Here is a 27,891-nt window from a genome sequence, read left to right as displayed (position 1 = left end):
GGTCGACGTGGCTGCAAGCAAGAAAATATTCTCGCATTGTTGACAATAACGTCATGTTAACAGGGAAGCGAAATCATTGAAGTCAGTAATTCACAAAATTCAGCCGGTTGAGACGAAAAAAGTTTTTCCTCGAGTTCTCAAGATGCGTTTGTTATTTGCAGCTTGTTTTACCGCAAACTTGCTCGCTCTGATCGCTGTACGTGGCGCGAAATCTTCGCCTTTGGTCAAGGACAACCAAACTCCATCCAAAATCTACGCCGACAACATGATGGTCTGTAACTTGATTCAGGATTCGCATGTTAATGAAGCCATTAAAACGCAGGAAATGAAACTGGAAAAAATCATTGCGATGGTCAACAAAACTTTAACTCCGCAGCCAAAACCACCAGGTAATTGTAAAACTCGCGCATTTTTCTCGGGCATATTTTGTGCCTTTGAAGCTGCTTGTAGCTAGCGTGCTTCCCAACTTATATCCAAAAGGAGTTAAACTATCTTTTTCATTAATTTTACAGCAGCACTCGCCTCTTCTTGCAGGGATCAGAACGACAAACATAATGATTCGCACGTCAGTGAAGCCATCAAGGCGTTAGAAATGAAACTGGAAAAAATGACTGAGCTAGTCAACAAAACTTTAACTTCGCAGCCAAAACCACCAGGTAAAACTCGAATTTTTTTTGGATATTTTGATATTCTTTCGAGTCCTTGTAGCTAGCGTTCTTCCAAAATTAACACTTAAAGAAGTTAAACTATCTTTTTTTTATTAATTTTACAGCAGCACCTTCCTCCTCCTGCAAGGAAAAAAACGACAAATATAATGATTCGCATGTCAGTGAAGCCATTAAGATGTTGGAAATAAAACTGGATAAACTTACTGAGCTGGTCAACCAAACTTTAACTTCGCAGCCTAAACCACCAGGTAATGAAACTCACACAATTTTTCGCGCATATTGATTGTCTTTCGAGCTTGTAGCAAGCGTGCTATCAAACTCACATCTAGAAAGAAGGAAATTATCTTTTTTTCACAGCAGCCCCTGTCTCTTCTTGCAAGGAACAATACGAGAAAGATAAGTAAGTTCTAATATATAGTTCAAGTATAGTCTTTCGATGGTACACTAATTGGTTTAAAAAAAATTTGTGGTTCCCACTAATTTTTGGAACATTGTAAATAATTTTGATTATAATTTATAACCAAATTTGCGAAGGTTTTTTTTAAGTGTCACGAAACTAGGTCGTCGCGAAAATTTCGTGTTATACGGAGCTATGTATTTTGTGGATTTACAAATAAAACAGTGTGCGAAAAAAAAGTTGTTTGGTTGAGTCGGCAACTAAATTTAAGGTAAGCAGCAAAGTTTCTCGAGGATTTAAGATATGCACTTCTACTATTAATATTTCAGCGAGAAAAGAAGAAGGAAAGACGTTGCGACTTGAAATGAACGAATAAAACGATCGGTTTCTGTTCCATGTTGAAGTAGAGTTTTGATTTTACTGACCCTTCATCTTGTTTAGAAGTTATTTACCATCATCAACAAGTTTCCATTTTGAAAAAACCCCTTTTCTTACCACTAACAGGTCGTCAAAAAGTCAAGTGTTTACACTGATGTTTGGTTCACAAAAGATTCCTGTTTACTGTCACATGGGAAACTTTGGATGTGGAGATGGAGGATGGACGCTGGCCATGAAGATTGACGGCACAAAGGTACAAATAAGTCTACTGTTAAACTTCTACTTTATAAACAATTAACTGATACGAAAACTACATTTTCCTCTTTTAAATTTCAGAGAACTTTTTATTACACTTCTAAGTTTTGGAGCAACAGAAATGCCTATAACCTTGCAGGAGGTAAGACTGGGTTTGACACACAAGAGACCAAGTTACCGACCTACTGGAACACATCCTTCTCCAAGATTTGCCTTGGAATGAAGATCGGCCAACATATCAACTTCATTGTCATCAACAAGCAGGCCGACTCTCTGTACTCACTGATCGCTGACGGGCAATATCGCGCAACCTCACTGGGTCGTAACACTTGGAAGACGCTGATTGGTTCACAGGCCTCCCTGCAGCTCAACTGTAACAAGGAAGGGTTCAATGCAGCTAGTGGTGACACCAACATGGGTAAAGCTCGAATCGGTTTGCTTGGTAACGAACAAAATAACTGCGGCACCTGTGATTCCAGAATCGGGTTTGGTACAGGAGGGCGACATGAAGACTCCAACACGTGTGGAAACGAGGCTACACACGGAGGAGATAATGGAGACAAACACATCAAAGCCATGGGTTATATCTTGATGCAGTGATAAGAACTGTCCCCATGCCTTTTGCATCCAGCTCTGAAGTTAACTGATTAACCCAACAACTGTTCTAGTTAGATTTTGAGAAAAAAAAACAGTTTTGTAAAACAAATAAAACATGGTGATGGGAATAAATAACGTGACTGTAAATAATGACTAATGTTATTGTGTTTTAAATTGCACACTGCACATCGGGACAAGCGCGATCTCCTAGACTCTTAAAATTCGTTCGGCGGCACACAGAAGTATTAAAGATCAAACAATTGAATTAACAATTTAAGTCGGAGTTATTTCTTGAACTCGATTACTTGCGATAAAAATAATACAGCGTTTAGACACTTTGACATCGAAAGAATATTGAAATTATGGATGACTCCCAAGTTACACATACCAACAAAGCCAAACAGAGTTAAACAGAAACAATTAAGAGAAGCATTCCTCAAAAATACAAGATGGTTACAAAACCTAGGAAAATTGCCTAAGATACTCTACTGGTGAAGAATTTTTCCCCCTTACCACTTTACCTCCAAAACTTAATACATGACTTAACACATGTGGCCCGAGTTCGATTCCCGGACCCGGCGTCATATGTGGGTTGAGTTTGTTGTTGGTTCTCGTCCTTGCTCCGAGGGTTTTTCCGGGTTCTCCGGTTTTCCTCCCTCCACAAAAGACCAACACTTCTAAATTCCAATTCAATCGGGAATCCGAGGGCCACAGGTTTGTTAGTCGCAAGACTATTAAGTGCTACCCTCGTAAAATAAAGACGATTTATTTATTTATTTTACAAATTTCTACCACAGTTTTCGAATTCAGAGAAAAAAAAACACACGAAACAAATTCCAACTAATAAAGAACTAAAGAGCATTTGCATGCCTCAGAAAATTTCCGCTCACGGGAGCTTGGACTGTACCAACATAATGTTGCACTAACATACTAAAATGCTCTAAATGGGTAGAGCTGCTTGAAATGTCAGTAATCCCTGCGCCCGTCCCTTAACGTTAACGACTAAACCCTATCAAAATAATGAATGGACTCTAAAAATAAATTTTCCTAAATTTGCTATAAAATAGTAAGCTTATGTGTCTTTCTCTCTCACTAAAGTAGTAATGCTTATAGTAATGCAAATAAATTATTGTCACGGAATAAGACACAGCCAAGGTGTTTGTGTTGTAACAGCTGTGATAATATAGATTTTCATGTTTGGCGATACTGTGGAGAAAGGGACTATCTCATCGATGGCGTGCCATCAGAGCGATTTTCATCACGCGCTTACGGTCTCCGTCCCGAATAATTGGACTAATTATGGCTCCTGCTGAAGTCAAAATTCCTGTGCGACATTTAGGCACGAGTGCCTTCTTCATTTGTCATGTTTGTAACAATTTATTCCATCGATAACAGAAAGTAAGTTTATGTTAAAAAAGTGTCTTTATTCCAATTGATAAAATACATATCAACAGTTACAATAGTAAAAATATTTAAAAAGAGCCAAATACAGGAATTAGAATAAAAATTAAAAATTAGTTACAATATGATGAAAATTATATTAAAAACTATATAAAAACTAACAATTAATTGCTTAATTATATCTAAAAGCTAACCTATTACTAAAACTATTCGTAAAACGCTCAGTATTTAGTAGAAGCAGTACAATGTTTGATGACCGTAATTGACGGGCAGGACAGTGCCGCTTCGGTAGTAAATTGTACAGAGGGTGGTTTTCGTCTGTACTGGTTCTTTTAAAGAGTGTGCGGGTAGGTCATGTCGCCGCTTGTAGCATCTTTTCAGGAAACACTGTACTGCATTTAGGTCCGATGTACTTGCTCCATACTAATTAAGTGACGTCATATTGGATACACGTGTATTTACTTGCTCCGTGAAATTTTGTGCAAATTTGACGGAAATGTCTCACTTATCGTCTCCAGATGCTGTTAACATTTATCAACAGCACTTAGGCTACAACACTGCAAAAAGCCAGCCAGTCTGGGTTTCGTTCCCTGTATTCTACTCTTACTTCGTTATTAGATGCTACTAATGAACGGTTCTTTAATATTGACAATGGTCTCCTAAACTCTGTTGTCTTTCTTGATTTAGCCAAGGCATTTGACACAGTTGACCACAACATTTTGCTTGCATAATTAGAGATCTATGGTATTTCTGGAACAGCACATCAATGGTTTCATTCATATCTCTCTAATCGCAAGCAAAAATGCTACTTAAATGGCTGTCTCTCAGAGTTCTCAGATATCCCTTGTGGTGTTCCTCAAGGATCTATCCTCGGCCCTCTGTTATTTTTAATATATATGAATGATTTACCCAATTGCTTAAATTTTTCAGCCCAAAGAATGTTTGCAGATTACACTAATTTAACCATTTCTGGTAAAAATTATTTTGAATTAGAGAATGGTACAAATCATGATTTGGAAAATTTTAGACAGTGGCTCTTAGCAAACAAACTGAGTTTAAACACCACTAAAACAGAATTTTTAATTATTGGCCCCTTATTACAATCTTGCCAACCTTGGCTATTCTCTTGAGATCAGGTTAGGTGATACAAGTATAAAACGTGTCTACTTTGCTAAATCTCTTGGTGTTTATATTGATGATCGTTTATCGTGGTCCACTCATATTAACCATGTGGCAAAAAAGGTCTCATCTGCAATCGGGGGCTTGAGACAAATAAGGCAATTCGTTAATGATGATACTCTTATAGCTATTTATAATTCCCTTATCCAGCCATCTTTTGACTATTGTGATTTGGTATGGGATAATTTATCTAAAGGTCTAGCAACCAGATTACAAAAAATTACAGAATAGGGCTGGTAGGGTTATTTTAAGGGCTGCCTATGACGTAAGCTCAAAGGACGTTTTAAAGGAACTTGGATGGTCTGATTTAAAAACCCGAAGAGCTAAGCATAAGGCCACCCAAATGTTTAAAATTTCTACTGGTGAAGCCCCATCCCATTTAATTGACAGATTTTTCAAAGTCCAGGCAAGAAATCCTTACAATGTTAGGAACAGTGAATTAAATATTAATTTACCATTACCGAAAACTGATTTTATGAAAAGGAGTTTTCTTTATGCTGGTCCTAAATAGCCCTTATGCACGTTTACGTCAGACTGGCTAGTTTCACCACAAAGCCTCGCTTTCAAAGTGCAAACTTGTAAATATTATCATGAATGAATTCCCAAAGCAGCAAAGATGAAAAGAATACCCACGTGAAAACTGCATGAAGGTGGCGAAAGGTTGCGAATAATTTGCAAAAACGAGGCTTGGTGGTGAATTTTGAGCTTATGACGTTATCATGCATAAGGCCTATTGTGGAATTCCTTGCCTAATTCAATTAAGGGCCTGTTTACATGGAAGGCGGATGCCCCGGCTAACCGAGCTACCCTGGGCGAGCCAACTTTTCATACGTTTCTTTAGAGAACGCATTGAAGCGTTTACATGCAAGACGGGAAACCCGCCTTGCCGGGGCACTCGGTCTGCTTGCCCGGGGCACCCTTCTAGGCGGGATAGCTTTTTGCCATGTAAACGGTTATGCCAGGGCTATCCCGGCTTGCCGGGATAAGTCTTCGCGCGTGTTCTTAAATTAAATTTGAAGTTAATGGCATAAAATGTATAAATTCTGGACCCAAACAGTGCTATTTGACCAAAATTAGATCAAATTAGTTTTATCTGTAGGCTGGAAATTTTTTCTTTGAGTAACAGCTAATTAATTCGAAATTTTCGTAGGAATGATTATCCCAACTCACGAAACAACAAATTTAATTTCAATTTGGCGGCCAAAGACTGTTGAATTTCGATTGAATTCCCCCATAAATGGACGTACTAAAGTTCTAAGAGCTTGCACATCAAAATAAAATAGGTTTGAAGACGGCTAGCCCTGATTTTTTAGTAAAAAGTCATTTTTTTCTTCAATCATTTGGAGCTACATGGTTTTCCCACGCTGTGACACGCTTCAATGACGCTGTCTCAACTCGGGTAGAAGGGCTGTAAATTCTGCATGTAAAGGCCGGCTATGTTTCATCCCTTCTAGCCGGGTAACTCGGTTAGCCGGGGCACCCTCCCTCCATGTAAACAGGCCCTAAGTCAGCTAAATCTCTTTCAGCCTTTAAAAGAGGACTGGAAGATATTGACTTTGATATGTTTCTATCTTCTTATTGATAGTTTGTCCCACTTTAATATTTATGTGTTATTAAACTCTATTTAAATTTTTAAATCTTACTCGGCTTTCATGAAAACCAATTGTAAATTGATGGAATTCCGAGTTTAAATAAAGTGTCACTCACTCACTCACTCCATATACTGGTAGTCCGTAACTTAACTTTGGCAGGAAAATGGCTTTGAACAGATCATCAATATCCTTCTGGCTGTATCCTTCTTTTCTAAGGCTTCTGATAACGTATAATCAGCTTTTTTCTTTAACTTTTACAGCAAAATTTCTCCCGGACAGGCCCCCAGATGTTGCCGGCCGAGGGAGGAAGAACGCAATTTGCACGCTCGTAAGAGAAAACTACATGTCCAATATGGCGGACAAAAACAAACCTCGTGCTTTTTATTTTACCCAAGATACTTAGCGACTTTTACAATTTGTAAGGGGTGGGGTGGTGTTAATATTATTATCCTAGTCTTCTTTATCCTCAACACTAAACTATCGTTGCAGATCTGGAGAAGTTTTCTGACGGAAATGAAAATCACACTCTGATGGCACGCCATCGATGGGGTAGTCCCTTTCTCCACAGTATCGCCAAACATGAAAATCTAAATTATCACAGCTGTTACAACACAAACACCTTGGCTGTGTCTTATTCCGTGACAATAATTTATTTGCATTACTACTTTGGTGATAAAGACACATATGCTTACTAGTTTATATTGTATTTAAGCAGCACTTCCGTTATTTTTAGAGTCCCTACATTATTTTGCTGGGTTTACGTTAAAGGAGCTATGTCACGGAGATTTCGGTCTAAACTGTTCTGAAATTAGTGGTTGGCAGCAAAACCCATAAAGAACATTATCTTTGAACATCTAAAGAAAGTTAGCATAACCACATGGACCTATTATTGGTGATCGCACAATCTGATTGGCTACACAGGTGCCTACTATCGATCCGTAGAAGGTACCTGTTAGCTCCTCGATCAATAATGGCTTCAACTTCGCGTTTTCGTGAAGTTTCTGAAGACGACATAGAGAGTGTGTTACAAAGTGCTATTCCTGAGAAAACCAAGCAATCGACAAAGTATGGAATTAAGATTTTTAAAGGTAAGTGACGAAAAATTTCCGAGAAAAAAAAACCTTTCAAGTTATCAAATACATTCAACGACAGATGGTTACGTAAACGAAAACAAAGTTGCCAAAGAAAACTAAGAATATTTCGGTTCTCGTTTTGTTTTAGACTGGTTTTCAACCCAAAAGGAAATTACAACACCCATCGAACAACAAACAAAAGCCGAATTAAATACTTGTTTGCAAAAGTTTTATGTGTCAGTGAGACGAACAAATGGAGAACCCTTCAAAGTTTCTTCACTGAAAGCCATCCGAGAGGCCATCGATCGACATTTGAAGCAAGCACCAAATAACAAACCGTGGTCCATTGTCGGAGATTTGGAATTTAAGAAGGCAAATGATACGCTTAATGCAGACTGCAAAAATCTCATGAAAGAGGGAAAAGTCGCAGGAGTGGTCCATAAAACTCCCATCACAAGCGAGCAACTACAAAAGCTGTTTGAAAGTGGTCAACTGGGAAATGCGGATACGAAAGATCCTAAGCAATTACAGCGAACAGCTTGGTTTTACACTTACCTATATTTCGTTGAGCCAATGGTGATTGCTGTAAAACACTTTTTCATCGTTTGAGACGAAAAGAACTTTGAAATAAATCTAAGTTTGAGCCTTTCAAGCTTTACAAACCATTTTAACTTCGACGGTTTAGAATTTTTTTGAGAATGCGCAAAGTACGAGATCACTGTGTAGCTTTGTTCCTGTGATGAATGAACATTCGTGAATGAACTTTACAAATGCGCCAGCTTGTCAGCATGCTTCATTGCACAAATGTAACAAAATTATTGAAATAAAAATATTTTTTATTTGTTTGATAGATCGGTCAGTGGGTTATGCTAACACAATTAGACGGCTCGCTCTCGGTTTCTACCGGCTTGATAGTTGGCGAGGGGCGAAGCCCCGAGCCAACTTTCAGTCGGTAGAAACCGAGAGCTTGTTGTCTAACTGTTAAATATAACCTTAATTTGCGGATTGAGATCAACCTACGGCTATAAATATCGATTTTTTGATGACGCGCGGAAACAACTTGAAAACGTTAGCCTAACTTTTTCAAGTTTCAATCCGTTTCCATCCGAGCCATCCGCAGCCAAATGTGCTCGTTAACAGTTTCAGTGCTCTAATATAGCAATTTTAAATATAAATGGACTATTATTTTGAGGTTTCCTGCGACACAAATACAAATTTTGGCTGTTCAAAAATCTGGTAATCTTTAAGGGACGGCCGTAGGGGATACTGACACTTCAAGCTGCTCTACACTTTCAAAGCATTTTTAGTATGTTAATGGCACAGCATGTTGTTAGTACAGTCCAAGCTCCCGTAAGCGGAAACCTTCGGGAAGCAAAATGTCCGTAACTGTAACTGCCCCTATACTGGACTGATCCTTTTGTGAGACAGATAACCTGAAAGAAAAAAAACTTAATTAAGGAGTCAAAACTTTATAGCCTGGGAAAATCCCATGATAATTTGGGTACACAAATTGAATACACAGAAAAAAAAAACAATAGAAATTATTAAAACCTCTCACTATATTTCAGCCCAATTAAATTTACCGAGGCATGCAAATACTTTTTTGATAGTTGGAATACATTTGTTTCGTGTGTTTCCAAGCTGACTGAGACTTCATAGAAAAATAACCTAGCCAAAAAATAGTAATCTCTATGATGGTAGTTTCATTTTAAAACTGTTTTTAAAGACCGAAAAATCGCTGTAGGTTGTCATTTCACAAATGTTTTCTCTGAAAATTGTTAAAAAAAACTTGTCATGTATGAAGTTCTGAAAATTTAGTGGGGAAAATTCTTTCACTTGAGTATCTTGGGCAATTGTCCTAGGTTTTTTCAACCAACTTGTACTTTTGATGAATACTTCTCTCAATGGATCGTCCCTTCAACTCTATTTTGGCATTTTGGGGGATGTGTAACTTGGGAGTCATTAACATTTATCCTCATAGACAATTTCAATATTTGTTCGATATCAACGTAAATAAGCACTGTATTTTTGTTGCAGATAATCGAGTTTCAGAAATAAGTCCGACTTGAATTATTTGCTCAGGAATTTGATATAAATTCTTTTGTGTGGCTTTCGGAGGTTTGGCCTCATCCCATGTTCCTCTTTATTACGAATGGAAATGCAGAATATGTGCCCTGTGTTTGTGAACTCATTGTGATCTCGTCGGGGGAAAAGAAAATTGACAAAACTGTCCTAAATAGCTTCAAATCGCTCCATTTGCGGAATATTTTGATGCCATTTTGAGGATTTTTTTAGGTGATTTTAGTGCTATGAGCCCGCAATAGACGATGCGCAGACAAAATGCGCAGAACGTTTTTCTGCCCTGAATGCACAGGGTAACCTGGAGTCTGCTGGACCATATTTGACCATGGGACTTAGCACAGACCTCAGTATTTTCCAAAAACAATTCAGAAATTAAATACAAACTGAATTATTCTAGAACTATGATGTTTTGTTTTTTTGTTTTCAACGCATAAAAGCTCGGATTATGTTAGCAGTGCTAAACTGAAATAACAGCTTAAAATAATGCTCGTTTTGCTAAATTATGCTTAAAATTATGCTAGCACAACCTACCAAAGCCTATTTCCAAGATACCAACAGTTTCATGAAAAAATGTTCATCCTGGAAACGCAAACGGAATGTGAATTCTCTTCTTTAGAACGCCAGAAAACTTTCGTCAAATATTCATGTGTTTCAGAGGTCAGAAAAAGAATAAGATTTTTACTCCTTTTTTAGATAATGATTTTTAGATTGATATATTTAGGTGATAACTTTTGGATTAACATTGCAGCTTAGCTTTTAAATTTTTAACTTACATTTTGATTTTTAATTAGGTCAGTTTTAACTAGATTTTAAATAAGATTATTGTTTATAGTAGATTTTTAACTTTTAGTACATTTTAGAGGGCCACAAGTTCATTAGTTGAAAAACTATTACGTGTCACCCTCGATAAATAAAGTTTTGATTGATTGATTGATGGATGGATGGATAGATGGATGGATTGATTGACAGTGGTACAAAACTACTAACACTTAGCAGTTCTTCTATTACTGGAGTTGCTGGTTTGTGAAGCGAGGTGAAGGAGCCGATCCAGGCACAACAAACAAGGTAGGTTACATGACTTAAAGAACGTTTTAATCTACTTTTAAATTCCGCAGCACAACTCTTAAGCTGTTAACGGTAACATGTTTAAAAAACTTCGCTTTTGAAGGCTCATTTGCACGACAGAATATTTTTGTCACGGCTCGGGTAAAAACGGTATGGTAGGCGTTCACCAAAATCTAGCCCGGCTCGGATAAAATGTGTTGTGTAAACGATTATCGGTGCTGAACCAACTTTTCTCTTATAAAACTTCAAACCATATATTTGCAGAAATCCCACTTGATCGCTTTCGCGATGGACGAAACGTGTATTTTAAGACAAAACTTTTGGGAGAACTAGTGTGAATTTTAGCAGTCCTCCCTGGACGCTTTTTCGTGAGTTTGTGATCGTTAGTGACACGAGCAGAAAGCAGAATTCTGCTTTGAAGAGCATGATGTCAGCAGTTGATCCAAATAATGCAGAAAGAATTAAATAATAACATAGAAATAATTGTCGTCGTCAGTGATAGAGGAGTTACAAGCCATCACAGTTTAACTGTTTCATGTTACAGAGCCAAAAAAATAAGTGTTTAGTGTTTAATATCGAGGTAGCCCCTTTCAGACCTTTATATAAAAGGCCGATGAAACCTTATATTAAAACGGAATGAGGACAAAACTTTAGTACTATTATCTACAACAAATTGTAGTCTTATCAATTTTGGTCTGATTTAAAAGAAACATGACTAAAATACAAGTATTTTAAAAGCGACAAAATTCCATGCAGTTGTCTCTATTTTGGAAAATGCCCACCGACTGCCAAATGAAATGTAGCCATCCTATTTAAGATACCCGCAGCTATCACTTTGTAAACGAGTGATGGACTGGAGTCAAAGTAGCTGCGTGAAAGCGTAATAATTTGCAAACTTTTCTTTGGGAAAATCCAGCAATAATAGCTAATAATGTGCAGAGTTTTTATTCATTAACTGATATTGTAGACCATGTGGTCAATGACTTGATTTTGCAGGATAAAAGGGCATAAGAGCGGCTATAATACCATTAAACAGCAGAGAACATATCAGAATGTATATACTTTGTAACAATTATACTTAACACTTTCCTTCGGTAAATGAAAAGCAGACTTGATTTTTCCAGCATTGAGAAACTTAATGCATTTGCAGCTCAGCATGATAACTAGAAAAAAGCAGGCGCGCCAGCGGAGCACCATGGGTAAGGAAATTTGGTAAACCCATGAAGCCAAACATATTTGGTAATCGAGTGAGCGTACGCGCGCCCGCGCCTATAGTCTCTCGGGGAGGGGGAGGTTAGGGGAGTCACAAGGCAACCCGAGCGGGAGAAAGGGGAAGTCATCTTATCATACCCCTACAAACGTTAACGTCTGTCAGCTTGTGTGTTTGATATTGGACATCCATGTTATGATAAATTGGCAGCTGATAAAACAAGGTAGTATCACATCACCATATCGCAGGCTCAGGTGTGTTTTTTGAAGCTGACCGCTGACCGAGTTACTTTTTACCATTGTATCGTGGGCTCAAATCTTATTTTTTGGTCTAGGGTAAAGACAGGAGTTGGAAGACCAATTTTCGGCGATTGGAGTTGACGATTTATTTCGGCTATGGATCTTTCTTGAGTAGGATCCTTTTAATTAACAGTATTTACAATGAGAGTATTTTCACAAAATTTAAGAGCCAGAAAATAGGTGTGGAGCTCTGCTTTTAGGCTTGGCTTAATTTATATACTATATTAAAAGTGGGTTACAACACCAATAGCGCATGGTCGAAGATGGATACATGAAATGCATGCATCATGAAAACAAAAGTGAGCATTATATAAACGCAAAATTATTCATAAAAAAATATTGCCATCAAACAAACATAAGGTTACTGTATCAGTCCATAATCGTTTTAGTTTTTTAAAGTGAGTTTCTTATTTTATGTAAGAGATTGAAGGAGAAATTTTAATTTGGAAGCTTAAAGGTCTTACCCTGACTTACAAGCCCCTTGCAACCATAGCAGGACCAAATCTGAAGATTATTCACAGAAATCAGCTTTCCAATAGCCAGGTTAGCAAATATTTCAAATTTTGATCTACGAGAAGAAAACCGAGTAGGATCAGTTGAGACGTATTTTTTTTCACCGTGGAGCTAACGTCAAAATTGATACTGAACAAAAATTCGTTTATTGCCAGGTTTTAATCACTCGAGTTAAGACGCCACCTGTCAAGTGACATTGATACATTTGCTCCAAAAATATGAAAGGTAGGTAAAAAGAGAATTACTAGCCTAAATATCACCGACATCTACTGTGGAAGTTGGAACAAAATTCCTATTCTCCTTGAAGTTTGCAATACAGCAGGTCCAGTTATTGCCACCGGTTTTTTGACCGTTCCATGTAAACATATCCTTTTGGAACCGACACTAGCAGCTTTCAGTTTTTCACTGTATCTTTTTTCACCAAACAAAGATCATATGAAAATTGTGTGCCATGTCACGTGTAACATATCTTACTAACTATATGTAGAAATTGTCACAAGGAGCGCTTGAATTTTCTGGCAAAGATCATTTCTAAATAATTCTGCGGTCCTAAGATTGTGAAATTGTGTTTTAGCGACCCAAAACACTCACGGTGTAATCTTTTCTCATCTCACTTTCAGGTTGTCTGTCGTTGTTGGTGTTGGTTGTTCTAAGCTCAGCTGTTTACGCAAAGAGGACTAAATGTTGCCAACAGATCAAGTCCCTATTGGAGGATACGAAAATGCAACTCGATGAGCTCCAGAACACGGTAGAAAAAATTAGAAACAAGACTACTGCTGAAGGTGTGAGCAGACACCTGGCAGATAGTATGAGCAGATTTAATGTTCTGGCACTAATCTAAAATCCCACGGAGCTAATCTTATGTTTAGAAAATTCTAGCAAATTGAATAAACTTCATTCTTACAGTACTTTTTTCAGGAGCTATTAACACCTTTACATTTAACCACGAGTTTCTAACCATGTTTTAACCTGAGTTTATTTTCTTTACAGCCGCCTCTTCTTGTAAGGAATTGTTTACCAAACACAAGTAAGTTTACCATTGAAATGTTGAAATGTTTCAATGGAGGTAAAAAATATCTGAATTATTGCGATAAAATACCGTATCGTGATCTGTTGTCTGCTATAGACCATTTGCATTATGACGTAAATGCGCAAAGACTTCTGGTAGTTGTAGTTAAGTTCGCAGGAAATTTTGAATCGTCATCAAGCCCGCTTGGCCAAGAAAATCGTGATGGAGATAAAGAAAATTACCCTCAACGAAGAAGACGTCCCTGTGGCTTCATTTAAAGGGCAAAAAGCAAGCTCTCAGTATAAAACCAAGTCCGTTAAAATGAAAAAAGTTATGCAAGATATCGTTTATTTGCTTGATTACGTTTTGTAGTGAAGTTTCAACGAGTGTTTCAAATTCCTCCAGTGGTGTCTCAGTTGCGCGGTTATTTATTTAAGTTCCTAAAACTTTTGCTTGCAAGGTAATATGTATATTTTCTTTATTTTCAAATTATTTACGAAGACGCAATATTTTACCCTTTCTAAACATCGGGAAGTACATGATGTCTACACTCGTTAAAGGGAAACAAGGGTCTAGAAAAATTTTACCTTAAATGAAAGTTCATACGATGAAATTACTGAAAATAGTAATTATTTGCTTTGAAATCCAATTTGTTGTCAATAATCGGGACAGCAAAATAGTCATTTTGCTGCCGCGAGCGGCCATCTTTTTTTTCCATCATGCAAGCGAGGCTATGACGTTGCATTAGTCAAGGATTTAGTGGGGTTTAGTAAACAGCAAAAGTGAGTCGCGCTTGTCCCAGAAATCAAGTCAGATGGAGCCATAAACCTGCCCACAATACGACATGTCCTTCGAGGAAGAAGTTGACACGAGCCGATTGCTCATCAAGAAGCTTCAAGATCAACCTGTAATAGTGGAATGCGACGCCGACAGCCCTACACAATCGCATCTTGGCAATCGCGACCGGTGTAGCTGCAACAATTTCCAAGTTTAGCCCACAAAAACAGAAAGTATTTGTTACCAGGAGATGGACATTCTGGGTTTAATACCGCTTGGTCCTCGAAGGATTAAATTGAACCTTTCGAACTTTTTGATCTTTTACTCAAAGGTAAACATTTTAATACAGAGATACCTTACGGAACCAGCACGCAAGCCACTTGTCAGTTCACAAATGCGACTTAAATGGTGAGTTGTTGTTGTTGTTATTGTTTTTTTATTTGTAGGAGACAACTCGAGAAAAAAAGTAAAACATTGCAATTTTTCTTTCAGTGGTAAAATCACCAATAAATTCTACGCGACGTAAAAAAATTTTTTAGACGACTGCATGCGATGCGAGACAAAAACTAATTAACAATTCAAGTCGCGGTGGATTTTCTCGGAAATCCTACAACTTGTAGCTTCTATTTTAGGCTTCCAACTCATCCTACCAACTCGAGAAAAAAGTAAAACTTTGCAATTTTTCTTTCAGTGGTAAAATGACCAATAAATTCTACGCGACGTAAAACATTTTTTTAGACGAATGCCTGCGATGCGAGACAAAAAACTAATTAAATTACACCAATGCAAGTCGCGATTTTCTCGGAAATCCTACAACTTGTAGCTCCTATTTTAGGCTACTAACTCATCCTAAAAATGGTAAAAGGTTTACCGCGTTGGAAATGAGAAGAAAAACTTGCTTGAAAAAAGTAGAACAACAATGCTATGGCAACATTCGCTTATCGCGAATTTTTATTAAGTCTTCGCGTTGTCTCGAGTTGTCGCCAAAGCCTATTATAATTATTTGCACGCACGGCAACTCAGATGTTTTATTTTTGCTCACATTTCTACATTGGCTACAGAGCTTGAATGAGATTTTTCTTCATCGAGTTTCGGTCAGACAGATATCAAATTAGAGTAGTGTAGAAGTTTCATTGAGCATCGTCGTAACTTTGATGGCCTTAGCTTCGCAAAAATTTAATATTGTATCTTGATTTCACCTGAGTATAAATATTTCCATGGAAATATTTTCGCCCGATCAGAGTCTAAAGTGTCTTTATTTTCTTCTTGTCTTGCAGTTTTCGTAAACGTAAAACTTTGCGACTCTACCATCCCGGGCGCCAGAGGTTTGTTATTCTAAGTGAAAAATATAAATAAAGCCATCGCAAACCATTCGCCGATCGGCTCATGGTCCCTCTGATGTTCAGTGATATGTGCCTCATTTTTAAAACGATTGCTAGCTCAATACTAGCTTGACGGACTCTATTTTCAGAAGTGTAGCTGAAAATGGTAGGAATAGCTTCCTCCTTTAGTGGCGGTTTTTTTTTCCTTTTGTTCCAAGTAGCTCCGTCTGTAAGGAAATACATGTACCAGTCAGTAATATTGGTAACATCAACTGCGTGACACAAGGATCAGAAAAGGCGATGATAACAATAAACAGTGTAATATCCCTAAGAGATGGGAGGATTCCTTAGATTTTGCAACTATTCCTGAGACAAAATAAAATAAAACACTGGCTGATTATGTGTGCTGCGGCTTTTTTCGTGAACAAATCGATAACAATTACATCGCCGCTTACGGTCAGGAAATTCGCGCTGATTTCAGGAACAAATTTAGCATATCCACTTAAAAATAAATGTTATAAACTCGGAATACCGCACGCTACCTTTCATGAGGATGTAAAATATAAATTACATGTAAACAATTTACGTACCTGGAAATCTTGCTCGAAGTCATTTTATAATTAGCGTAAAATGATCGGATCAGAGAAAACAGTTCCCGCGCTTCGGTCATTTACCGCATTTACCCTCTCGTTTATATGTCTTGGCGTGCCACTTTTTCGATTTTTTCACCCTCAGGAACTTATGAAGGGTGACCAATCCCTTAGTTTTTTGTATGTGTTGCTACAGCCAGCATCCAGGCAGCGAACCATAATATTCTGGGCTTTATTAGATATTACTTTTGCACCGAAGATCTGGGTCATCGCAAAACCAGCTTTGACTGATGCTACGTCATAGCCTACGTCATTCAAGATGGCGGCCGTCGGTGTTCGAAAGCGGTGATTTTGAACGATTTCAAAGCCCTCTTGCTAAAATTCAAGGCGGCGCTTCACCAAACGACAACTATTTTTGAAGTCCTGAACACACGCGCTTTCATTTAAGGTAAAATTTTTCTAGACCCTTGTTTCCCTTTAAAATCTTTGAGGCACATCGTTCGAGTCTCACAAGTAATCGCTCATCAACAAAATTATGTAAATAAAATTATATTTGCTCACGACCCTCGCTCGTATTGAAACCACAACTCCTAATCGAAGAGTTGACATTTCCAGTACAAAAAACAAGAAAGCTTCTTTGTTAAAGAATATTGCAATTACAGTTCTAATTTGACGAAAAAAAGAAATACAATTTTAAGATAAAAAACAAATAATCTGTATTCACCTACACAAGGAAGTTTTGACTGATCAGCTTGGAAATCCTCTGTCATTGACCCTTCATGATTCATCAATGAAGCTCGATTGAACGAGGAAAATTATTTGACTCGTTTCTCTGTCTCTCTGTAAAAATAAATTAAACTGACCGTCCCGCCGAACAATCATGATATATGGTAAATTTTCTAAGCTTTTCAGTCAAGAATTTATTCACCTGCGATCGATGGAAGCGATCGTTTGTTGAACGTCTGAAAATAGATGATAAACTAAGTCAATGGCTAGACTCGTACTTTCAAGCAATCTGTTTCCAGTGCGCGATTTTTTTGAAGCTGTGATTTTAGGCTAAAATTATTTACGAAAAGAAGTTGTCGGCCGCAATGAATGAAATTCTACCAAGTCAACTCCGCCACACAACGTACATAACTTACTTGAACACGAACAACATTTGTCAGTCAATTTTTATTCCAAAACTATTATCCTGTTTTCTATATTTTTGGCAGGTAACTGAAATATAAATGTATAAGCAAATTTCGAAGCGACAAGAGCGTAAACTTTAGCAGCTCAGCTTCAAATAAATGTCATAGATGTCCACCTTCCCGCTTGGCTGCCCTTAGCCAATCACAAGCCAGAAATGGTGTTTTCCCGCGAACTTAACTACAACTACCAGAAGTCTTTGCGCTTTTACGTCATAATGCAAATGGTCTATTTGATCTCGGTAGAAAACATTTTGTCTGAATATGAACTGACTAGCTCCATTCTATCCTTTCCCAAACAGGTCGTCAAAAGTGTTTACGCTGATGTTTGGTTCACAAAAGATTCCTGTTTACTGTCACATGGGAAACTTTGGATGTGGAGATGGAGGATGGACGCCAGTCATGAAGATTGACGGCAACAAGGTAAAAAACTATTCCCCAGCACTGTTAATTGGTGTAAACATTTCATCAAATTGAAAACTAAATTTTCCTTTTTAAATTTCAGAGAACGCTTCATTTCGATTCCCATTTATGGAGCGATAAAAATACCTCTAACCTTGTAGGAGGCAAGACTGGGTTTGACACACAAGAGACCAAGTTACCGACCTACTGGAACACACCCTTTTCAAAGATTTGTCTTGGTATGAAGATCGGCCAACAAATCAACTTCATTGTCATCAACAAGCAGGCCGACTCTCTGTTCTCACTGATCGCTGACGGGCAATACCGCGCCACCTCACTGAGTCGCAACACGTGGAAGACGCTGATTGATTCACAGGCCTCCCTGCAGCTCAACTGTAACAAGGAAGGCTTCAATGCAGCTAGTGATGCCACCACCATGGGTAAAGCAAGAATCGGTTTCCTTGGTAACAACGAAAATGACTGCGACACCTGTGACTCCAGAATTGGGTTTGGTACAGGAGGGCAACATGATGACTCCAACACGTGTGGAAACGAAGCTATAGATCACCCATCTTCAGACAATGGAGCTAAACACATCAAAGCCATGGGATACATTCTGGTGCAGTGAGAGCTGGCAGAAGAAATTGAGTTTGTAAACATGAGTGATAACTGCATGCAAGACAAGATACAAACTAATGATCTCTGTTAGTAATAGAAGGTTCACACATCGGGGCTGTAGTACTTGTAGAACTGAGATGAAAATAAAATCTCTTGCCAGATTAAAACGGCTCAGTTTCCTTTAGAATACTTTGTTTTATCAAAGTGGGCAAATGGCACGGTCTCAGATAAAACTGTCAAGTTAAAAGTTCATTAAGCAATGGAATATTATTCTGGGGACAATCCTTCCGTTTTGGTGCAGTTTAAGCAACGTCTTCAGTATAATTCTCTTCCCGTTTCTCACCCTCCCCTTTATTTATTCCTCAATCGTACCCTACAATCCCGGACGAAACCACTTGAGACAAATTAACGCATTTCACAGATTTTTGCGAATGTCTTGACTGGCAAGCTTGTTAAAAACATGTTATCCCACTCTCCCCCAACTCATTGTTGTTTTATGGGGTTTGCAATTCACCAGGCTTTGTTTCCATAAAACGACAACATTAACAAAATTGAAATAGGGAAGGAGGGATTAACAAAAATTAGCTGTAGAACCAAAATTGGTGAAATTTAGCAGTGTCTCAACCGTTTTGGCCGGGATTGTAGCTCTGTTTTGCTACACCTTTTGCTCTCGTTATTTTTCTCTTCAAAGCAATTGATGTGGAGGGCATTTTTTTTACCAGATGTCCTGTGGTGCCAAACTGAGGAAAATTACCCAAGGAACGAAGTTGAAAATGGGCTGTTTCATTTAGATTTAAAGACAGCCCTTAATTATTTGCCAATTGAACTATTCAATAGCAACAGAAAGGCTGAAAATAAGTTTACAATTCAAAAATAACCGTTGAATTAAAACCAACGGAAAAACAAACTAAGATTAATATTACAAGATAAGGTAAATCAAACGGTGTTACTCTAAGCACATTGTATACTATATTGAATTTCGTCTCTTTTGTTAATGCCCTTAGGTTCAAGGATTTGACCCCTTTTGATAAGATACGCCTCCCTAGCTTTTCAGACTTGAATTTGGAGAGATCGATTTTCTTATGTTTAGCTTTTCAAATTGATAGCAAAATTGAGAAAGACTCGTCAAGAAGTAGCAATTTCTTGTGCCATGTCGCATCAGATCAGCGCGCGCTCAGGTTAAAGGCATACGTCAGCGTATACCCCTAGGCAAATAGTAGACGCTAAATTAACCAATTAGAGCGCGCGCTTTACTTTAGTTGTGCTATAAAATTGTTTAGACTGCGGAGCACTTTATTCCAATGTATACTCTAATAAACTCATTAAATGCAATGGAGAGCAGAAGTTGGCTCAAAAAAGAGTTGACGAACACTCACCGTGAACAATTTGTCAAGCGTGCCGCTGACAAAGTTTTTCAGACCATTTTATTAGTTTTTTGCACGTATGTTACCTTCCACTACTGAAAAACTGTCACAGTTACAATTTGTATACATGCTACGTAAATTTTGAAATTTATTTTACATTATATACTATGAATTTCAAGTGTTAGTGTGCCAAGTCTCACGCTTGTATCATAACATGCACAATATTTTCACATATCTGCGGGACTGTATCGGTTGTTGATCAGTTATAAGTTAATGTCATCATATTGCTATCGGATATGATATTACTGTTGAGTCGTAATGAAATTCACAATTTAAATAGATAATTTAACCACGAACTGACCACTCGAACTTAACGCTCTAATACACTTTAAAAATTAATTCAATCTTTTAATCTTAGATTTTAGTTAAGTTTCTATCATAAAAATGACAATTTGACGTTGTGTCAATTCATTTTGTTTCAGTCGTAACAAAGAATCTGGCTGGCCAACATTTTGGAAAATGTCCCTTCCCCCTGACGGAGGTCATATCCAGATTACCTATAAACTCTGAATTTCAAGTAAAACTGTCACAGTTACAATTTGTCCTGGGGGGGCATGATATAAACTCCAGTAGGGAGGTGCAGCCCGGCCTCCTAAACCCTGACCCTGTTTCAGACTCGAACCTCTAATTTTCCTACCCTGTTTAAGACAGAATGCCAATTTTTGATACCCCGTCTAAGACATAAACAAGTACCCCACTGGCTTTGTTGTAAGCTAAGTATAAATACCAAAATCAATGTAAGTCAGCAATATGGAATAATTTGTATAAATTTAAACCTCTGCAGACATATTAGCCTATCCTGTTTGACATTGGCCCATGTAAAGATATCCCGTTTAAGACAACAAGGGGTAAAATATATACCCAGTTCAAGACTGAAAAGGCTGAAAACCATACCCTATCGGGCCGCACGCCCCCGTTAAGCCCTTTTAAGGGAGTACCCCCCCCCCCGGGCAATTTGTTAACATGCTACGTAAATTTTCATATTCATTTTATATAATATACTATGAATTTCAAGTGTTAGTGTGCCAAGTCTCACGCTTATATCATACAATGCACAATATTTTTACTTATCCGCCGGGCTTTATCAGTCGTGATCTGTTATCAGTGCTCGCATACAATTTAAAAATGCTTTCATACACTTTTAAAAGAATTGGACGCCAATTTTTTTTTATCTTCGATATTAGTTTGAAGTAACAATTTGACGTTATGCCAAGTCATTCTGTTCATTGTTGTCGCGATCACATCACAAAGAATTTGGCTGTATATTTTGAAAAAAAGGCCCTCCCCCCCCCCCCCCCCTTCCCCTTTACAAAGGTCTTAACCAGATTGCCTACAACTTTTGAAATGAGTTTTAGTATAAGTTTGCCAAGTCTCGTGCTTTTATCATAAAAATACACAATGTTTTCACTTATTTGCCGGACTATATCAGTTAATGATCAGTCATCAGTTAATGCCATCACATTGCTATCAGATATGATGTTACTGTTGCTATAGTAGTCAAAAATGAAACCACTTAAAGCGTGAAATCTCTAAGGTGAAATTAAAACTTAACATGGAATCTTAGCGCAAGCACGAAAATATCGGAATCTGAAATCCAGAACATAATTGATCAGCGGAAATCTAGCTTGATTTCATTCTTGAAAACTTCACCAATTTGTTGACGAAGGTCATATCTGTCATATCTAGATTGCCTATAATCTTTCAAATGTTCCTCGTGATTTCTAGTGTGTGCCAAGTCTCAATTTCTCACGTATCCACCGGACTATAAACAAATATTGGATTCGGTTTTTCGTGATATGCAGAATTATCAAGGGCCCTAGTCGAAGCCGATGGCTGAGGCTGATAACACTTACAAAATCTTTGATAACTCTGGATATCACGAAAAATCTAATTCAAAAACTGTTTAATAATACATTGAAGTTTTGAAGAAATTTTAAATAAACAATAACAAAGGACGAAATACTCGCCCAGTACCCGCTATGGAACCACCCTCTACACATGAAAAAAATCCAGAATTATCTGCAGCTCACAGAATAGAAATTGAGACTTCAGTGTGTTATAATATCAGTTATTGACAGTTATCCGTTGAAGTCTTCATATTGCTATCGGATATGATATTTCTGTAGCTATTAGAAGTGGAAACACTTAGCCAGAAATCTTTAAAGTGAAATTAAAACCATTAAAACTTGGAATATGTTGATTGGATGTGGCTGAGTGCAAGCATGAAAATATAAAAGGAAGTACACTCAAACACTCACTCACAGGAATCTGTAAACCAGAACAGGCTTCAGTGAAGACGCACCAAATACGTTTTACCACGAATGCTCGAAATGCGTTTGTTCTTCGCAGTTTGTTTTTGCGCAAACTTTCTCGCGCTGATAGTCAACTGCACTCAAACACCAAACGACAATGCTGAATGCAGCTGCAACGAGATGACGATCTGTCAAGGCATTAAGACGTTGGAAAAGAAACTGGAAGACCTTACTGCGCTGGTCAGCAAAACTGCCCATCCCACTCCACAGCCAACACCACCAGGTAAACTAGCACAATCATTTTTGACTGATTTTTAATAAAGTTTTTCTGTTGTGGCTTTTCAAACTTACATCAGTGTAACCGACGCTTTGTCATCTTTTATTCAGCAGGTCTTGCCTCATCTTGCAAGGAACTGTATGACAAAAATAAGTAAGTTCAGAGTTAAAATTTCTTTTAATACACGTTCCCACGTGTAAGTCGCGTGACACTGATTCAGTTAAAAGCTTAACAAACGTGGATGTCACAGTAAAAAAAGTAATCTGGAGATCCTACAAAGGACTACAAAACAAGTAGTGAGATTCTATTTTTTCAAATCACGATTGAACAAACCCTTTTTCCAGCATGGATTTAGCATAGAATTGAGGTTCGGTTAATGGTTTACTTAACCGCTGAATAAAATTACTAGCAGAGGACTTGAAACTAAGCAAAAGCGGCAAACAAATCAGACAATACGGTACAAAATGTAATAGTGCAGTGTTCTGCTTTGTTAGTTTCTCACTTAATGGCACTACCGTTCCCATTAGGTTTCCTTTTCTTATTTAATAAGGTAATATTTCATTCCAAAATATTATTCCTCAAAAAAAACGTGAGATTTTGAGTCTTCTCGTGAGGCCGTGAGAAAAGATAAAAAAAATAGTGAGACTTACGGCAGGATCGTGAGAGCTGGCACGCAGAGAGGCGCCTGTGTGAGCTGCACTGATATTGCATCGGAAGATAATGACTTCAACCCAAGGGTAAAGAATCTTAAGCTAAACTGGACTGAACCAAAAGTGCAAATTGCCTACAAATATTGCTAGGATTGGTGAAAACACCCGGTAGCAAGACTTTTAGGTAACTAACCCCATTCTCTCTTCCGCTTCTGACAGCTCTTTAAAGAGTCAACTGTTTACGCTGATGTTTGGTTCACAAAAGATTCCTGTTTACTGTCACATGGGAAACTTTGGATGTGGAGATGGAGGATGGACGCTAGCCATGAAGATTGATGGACACAAGGTACAAACCTATCTCCAGCACTGTTAAATTAGTGTGGACATTTCATCGGAATAAAACTTAACTTTCCCGTTTTTTTTTTCAGAAAACGTTCCATTACAATTCTCCTTTCTGGAGCAACCAAAATGCCTATAACCTTGCAGGAGGACAGACTGGGTTTGACACACACGAGACCAAGTTACCGACCTACTGGAACACACCCTTCTCCAAGATTTGTCTTGGTATGAAAATCGGCCAACAGCTCAACTTCATTGTCATCAACAAGCAGGCCAACTCTCTGTACTTACTGATCGCTGACGGGCAATACCGCGCCACCTCACTGGGTCGTAACACGTGGAAGACGCTGATTGGCTCACAGGCCTCCTTACAGCGCAACTGTAACAAGGAAGGGTTCAATGCAGTGGGCACTGATATTCCCCATTCAAAAGCAAGGATCGGTATCCTTGGTAACCAAGAAAATGACTGCAACAGCTGTGATTCCAGAATCGGGTTTGGTACAGGAGGGAAACATGATGACTCCAACACGTGTGGAAACGAGGCAACTTACACACCAGATAATGGCATCAAACACATCAAAGCCATGGGTTATATCTTGGTGCAGTGATAAGAACTGTCTCCGTGACTTTTGCATCTAATTCAAGCAAAAATAATCTCCCGTCAAAAGAGCTCTGAAGTTAACTGATTAACCCAACAACTTTGTACGTAGTTAGATTTGAGAAGAAAAAACAGTGGTAAAACAAATAAAACGTGGTGATGGTAATAAATAATGTTTGTGACTAAAGTTATTGAGTTTGAAATTGCACGCTGCACATTGGGACAAGCACATCTCTGAGACCCTTAAAATTCGTTCAGCAGCGCACAGAAGTTTTTAGATGAAACCCCTGAATGACCAGTTTAAGTTGGACCTATTTCTGTAAATCGATTACCAGCGATTAAAAAAATACAGTGCTTATTTACCTTGACATGGAAAGAATATTGAAATTGTTGATGACGATAAATGTTGACGACTCTCAACACAAGATAGTTAAAAAAAGACAAGAAATTGCCCAAGATACTCTAGTGAGGGAATGTTTCCCACGAAATTGCAGAACTTTGTAAATTTCAGTTTTCAGAAAAAACATTTTTCAAATGAAAGCCAAAATGCATTTTTCTGAAGAAAATGAAACTTTCATCTCAGAAAATTTGTCTTATTCAGATCCATTCTCATCCCCAAAGCCCTTTTCGCTTCTTTTAGCCGGCGGCGCCTTGGCACATGATACAAAAGGCTCTAGAGACACTGGATTTCCAGTCCTAGATTCCAGGACTTCCGCTCTTCATGTATGCAGTCCTGAAGTTTCTATACTGTGTGAGAGAGTCGTGTCGTTTTTGATTGTCGTTAACAGAGTTCTTTGTTTCAAACAGCCAATAGAAAAATTCGATTTAGTTCAAAAATCGTTTGTTCCCAGATCCTTTCGTTTCTAGTGCCAAGGCCCTGCCGGCTATATAGCTAAAAGGAGCGTGAGGGCTATGGGGACGAGAATGATTCACATTGTATTGATTTATCAAAAAACAAATATTTAAAATCTCTGAAGCGAAACTTTTCAATCGGGACGCACACTTGTTTTGACTGCGAAGATTTGTATTTCTCTGTATATTTTAGGCATTCCTACTCGTTAAATACAACGGAGTGCAGAATACGGCTCAAGGAAGCGTTGACGAACACTCACCGTGAAGGACTTGATAATGGTATTTTAGTTTTTTCACTTATTTTAAAACCTACAACTTCAGAAAATACTGTCACAGTTATAATAATTTGCATACACGCTACGTGAACATTTTATTCATCAGCCTGGGGCAAGAGAAAACCGTTGATCACATTGAAATGCAATTTCACAGGTTCAATATTAGGGAAGCAATTGTTAAGTGCTGTAAAATTTTAAAATTTACTTTTTGAAGCAATAATGTCCACTTTAAAAAACATTAACCCAAGGAGAGTATCTGATCTACTCTCATTCTGATCACAAGATAGCGCCAACCGCGCTTCAAACTCTGAAAGCGCTGGTCATAATTTGATTTAATTTAATTTAATTTAATTTAGTGAGTAGCATCATGGTGTACCTTTTATCGTCTTTTGTATTATGGCGAGTCCGCAAACTCGTTTAAATAAACTTGTACACTACACATTTATTGAGCACTTATTTAATAAGACCTACTAAGTTGTCTAAGTTAGTTTTTAGTATTTTTTTTTTTTCAATATTCGAGATCTCAGAGTCGAGATCTCTCAACCGAAACAAAGTTGTACATAGGGCCGTGTTGAATTGTTTTGACTTTTGTTTCATGTTCCTATTTTACCAAAATCTTTTAATCGCTCAAGCAAAATACAAATACAAGTAGGCAGACTGAAGCGTCAAAAAGATTTTAAAAATCACTTTCAACAATGTGATTAACGGTTTACAAAATATTTAATTAAAACCGACGTATATTAATTTAAGAAGTAACACCGAAAATTAAATGTATGCATACTGCGTGAATATTTCTATTCAACAGTAATAAGGCAAAGGTTATTCACAAATCTTATACAGAGCGTTTAACCACTTCAAATTATTTGAGCTAAAACCGAAGCAACATGAATCGATTGTCGTCAATTATTTTTAAAAAAAAATTAGCTTGTCGAGGGCAGTTGCTCACAGAGACCGTGTTAAGTTAAAAATGAATTTGGAAGTGGTAGATTGGTCGACGTGGCTGCAAGCAAGAAAATATTCACGAATTGTTGACAATAACGTCATGTTAACAGGAAAGCGGAATCATTGAAGTCAGTTATCCACAAAATTCAGCCGGTTGAGACGCACAAAGTTTTATCTCGAGTTCTCAAAATGCGCTTTTTATTTGCAGCTTTTGGGGTGCAAATCTGCTCGTTCTTATCGCTGTACGCGGTGCCAGTGGCAACCATACGCCAAATTGCCCGCCAAATTGCTGCAAAACCACCACCAGGTAAACTCTTGCAGTCCTAGCTAGCGGCATTCGACTTATTGTCATTGTTGGGAGCGGCGCTTTTTAACTTAGTAATTTTATTCTAAATAACTATGTTAACCTGATGAGTTTTACTTTCTTTACAGCCGTTCCCGCCTCTTCTTGTAGAGAACTGTATGCCAAACACAAGTAAGTTTACAGTTGAAATGTTTCTATTGTTTCACATTTCTATTGCAGTCGTTGCGCAGATTATCTCGGGAAATTTAGCGTGTAAAATAATACAGCGCAAACAGAGAACGAATGAGAGGAAAATGGCTGCGAAATGAAGATGTTAGAACTGAAAACGAGCGAAGCGATCAATTTTTGTCATTGACACTATTTTGTGTTCTTGAGTAAGGTACAAAATAACCACAGATATCTTTCCGCGATATCTTTAACCCAAGGGTACAGATATGAACCTGAATTGTTGCCTGAAAACGAATTTCCAGGTCTCTCGAAAGGAAACTTTTTTTTGAATATAAACCGACTATTCCAATTTTTCTTACTCTAAACAGGTCGTCAAAAGTGTTAACGCTGATGTTTGGTTCACAAAAGATTCCTGTTTATTGTCACATGGGGAATTTTGGATGTGGAGATGGAGGATGGACGCTGGCTATGAAGATTGATGGTGCAAAGGTACAAACCTATCCCCAGAACTGTAAAACAAGTGTAGACTTTTCATCGAAATAAAACTTGTAGTTTCCGTTTTAATTTCAGAGAACATTCCATTACGATTCTCATTTCTGGAGAGACAGAAATGCCTATAACCTTGCAGGAGGTAAGACTGGGTTTGACTTCCAAGAGACCAAGTTACCGACCTACTGGAACACACCCTTCTCCAAGATTTGTCTCGGAATGAGGATCGGTCATCAGAAAAAGTTCATTGTCATCAACAGACATGCCAATTCTCTGTACTCACTGATCGCTGATGGGCAATACCGCGCCACCTCACTGGGTCGTTACACGTGGAAGTCACTGATTGGCTCTCGGGCCTCCTTACAGACCAACTGTAACAAGGAAGGGTTCAATGCAGCTAGTGGTAGAAATGACGTGGGTAAAGCTCGAATCGGTTTTCTTGGTAACAACGAAAATGACTGCGGCACCTGTGACTCCAGAATCGGGTTTGGTACAGGAGGGCTTCATGATGACTCCAACACGTGTGGAAACGAAGCTATAGATCACCCGTCTTCTGACAATGGAGGCAAACACATCAAAGCCATGGGATACATTCTGGTGCAGTGAGAGCTGGCAGAAGGAGTGAGTGCTGGCAGAATGAGTGCGTGAGTGATAGCCGCATGCAAGTTAAGACAAGATACAAAGAAGAAGGTTCACACATCGTTGCT

At 38.1% G+C, this 27,891-nt stretch overlaps 4 protein-coding genes across 7 annotated transcripts; all 4 read left to right on the top strand.

Moving 5' to 3' along the window:
• Positions 1 to 56: 56 nt before the first annotated feature.
• On the top strand, positions 57 to 27,891 carry LOC144636369 (uncharacterized). 4 transcript variants are annotated; one of them, XM_078495562.1, is made up of 6 exons: positions 57 to 389; positions 513 to 656; positions 773 to 916; positions 1,026 to 1,068; positions 1,570 to 1,696; positions 1,780 to 2,448. In XM_078495562.1, exons 1-6 carry the CDS (start codon positions 143 to 145, stop codon positions 2,296 to 2,298), a joined length of 1,224 nt encoding a protein of 407 aa, XP_078351688.1. In that variant the 5' UTR covers positions 57 to 142; the 3' UTR covers positions 2,299 to 2,448. The 4 variants fall into 4 exon arrangements, with proteins under 4 accessions (XP_078351688.1, XP_078351686.1, XP_078351687.1 ...); XM_078495560.1 differs by lacking the exon at positions 1,780 to 2,448 and adding an exon at positions 27,266 to 27,891 and having other exon boundaries at positions 94 to 389; positions 516 to 656; XM_078495561.1 differs by lacking the exon at positions 1,780 to 2,448 and adding an exon at positions 27,266 to 27,891 and having other exon boundaries at positions 94 to 389; positions 776 to 916.
• Positions 7,438 to 8,149, top strand: LOC144635501 (uncharacterized). Its single transcript, XM_078494601.1, has 2 exons — positions 7,438 to 7,555; positions 7,689 to 8,149. Exons 1-2 carry the CDS (start codon positions 7,438 to 7,440, stop codon positions 8,147 to 8,149), a joined length of 579 nt encoding a protein of 192 aa, XP_078350727.1.
• LOC144636478 (putative skeletal organic matrix protein 5) lies at positions 10,638 to 18,781 on the top strand. Its single transcript, XM_078495695.1, has 6 exons — positions 10,638 to 10,687; positions 12,865 to 12,934; positions 13,330 to 13,491; positions 13,700 to 13,736; positions 17,897 to 18,017; positions 18,100 to 18,781. Exons 2-6 carry the CDS (start codon positions 12,928 to 12,930, stop codon positions 18,622 to 18,624), a joined length of 852 nt encoding a protein of 283 aa, XP_078351821.1. The 5' UTR covers positions 10,638 to 10,687; positions 12,865 to 12,927; the 3' UTR covers positions 18,625 to 18,781.
• On the top strand, positions 22,286 to 24,307 carry LOC144636465 (putative skeletal organic matrix protein 5). Its single transcript, XM_078495679.1, has 4 exons — positions 22,286 to 22,573; positions 22,678 to 22,720; positions 23,437 to 23,563; positions 23,646 to 24,307. The coding sequence occupies exons 1-4, from the start codon at positions 22,360 to 22,362 to the stop codon at positions 24,162 to 24,164; spliced, it is 903 nt and encodes a 300-aa protein (XP_078351805.1). The 5' UTR covers positions 22,286 to 22,359; the 3' UTR covers positions 24,165 to 24,307.

Source organism: Oculina patagonica, chromosome 13 (genome assembly GCF_052425735.1).
Source record: "Oculina patagonica isolate OP01 chromosome 13, crgOcupat, whole genome shotgun sequence".
Classification (NCBI taxonomy): Eukaryota; Metazoa; Cnidaria; class Anthozoa; order Scleractinia; family Oculinidae; genus Oculina; species Oculina patagonica.
Note: the sequence above shows the minus strand (reverse complement) of the source record. Positions and strands in the feature narration are given on the sequence as shown.

What these genes read in the sequence shown, in the direction of transcription:
- LOC144636478 (XM_078495695.1), top strand. An exon ending in AAACAAGACTACTGCTGAAG is followed by an intron (nt 13,492 to 13,699) that starts GTGTGAGCAGAC and finishes TTTTCTTTACAG; the next exon opens with CCGCCTCTTCTTGTAAGGAA. An exon ending in TGAAGATTGACGGCAACAAG is followed by an intron (nt 18,018 to 18,099) that starts GTAAAAAACTAT and finishes TTTAAATTTCAG; the next exon opens with AGAACGCTTCATTTCGATTC.
- LOC144636465 (XM_078495679.1), top strand. Translation starts at nt 22,360, where the DNA reads ATGCTCGAAATGCGTTTGTTCTTCGCAGTTTGTTTTTGCGCAAACTTT. An exon ending in TCCACAGCCAACACCACCAG is followed by an intron (nt 22,574 to 22,677) that starts GTAAACTAGCAC and finishes TCTTTTATTCAG; the next exon opens with CAGGTCTTGCCTCATCTTGC. An exon ending in GAACTGTATGACAAAAATAA is followed by an intron (nt 22,721 to 23,436) that starts GTAAGTTCAGAG and finishes CGCTTCTGACAG; the next exon opens with CTCTTTAAAGAGTCAACTGT.
- LOC144635501 (XM_078494601.1), top strand. Translation starts at nt 7,438, where the DNA reads ATGGCTTCAACTTCGCGTTTTCGTGAAGTTTCTGAAGACGACATAGAG. An exon ending in TGGAATTAAGATTTTTAAAG is followed by an intron (nt 7,556 to 7,688) that starts GTAAGTGACGAA and finishes GTTTTGTTTTAG; the next exon opens with ACTGGTTTTCAACCCAAAAG.
- LOC144636369 (XM_078495559.1), top strand. Translation starts at nt 143, where the DNA reads ATGCGTTTGTTATTTGCAGCTTGTTTTACCGCAAACTTGCTCGCTCTG. An exon ending in TTCGCAGCCAAAACCACCAG is followed by an intron (nt 657 to 772) that starts GTAAAACTCGAA and finishes TTAATTTTACAG; the next exon opens with CAGCACCTTCCTCCTCCTGC. An exon ending in TTCGCAGCCTAAACCACCAG is followed by an intron (nt 917 to 1,025) that starts GTAATGAAACTC and finishes TTTTTTTCACAG; the next exon opens with CAGCCCCTGTCTCTTCTTGC.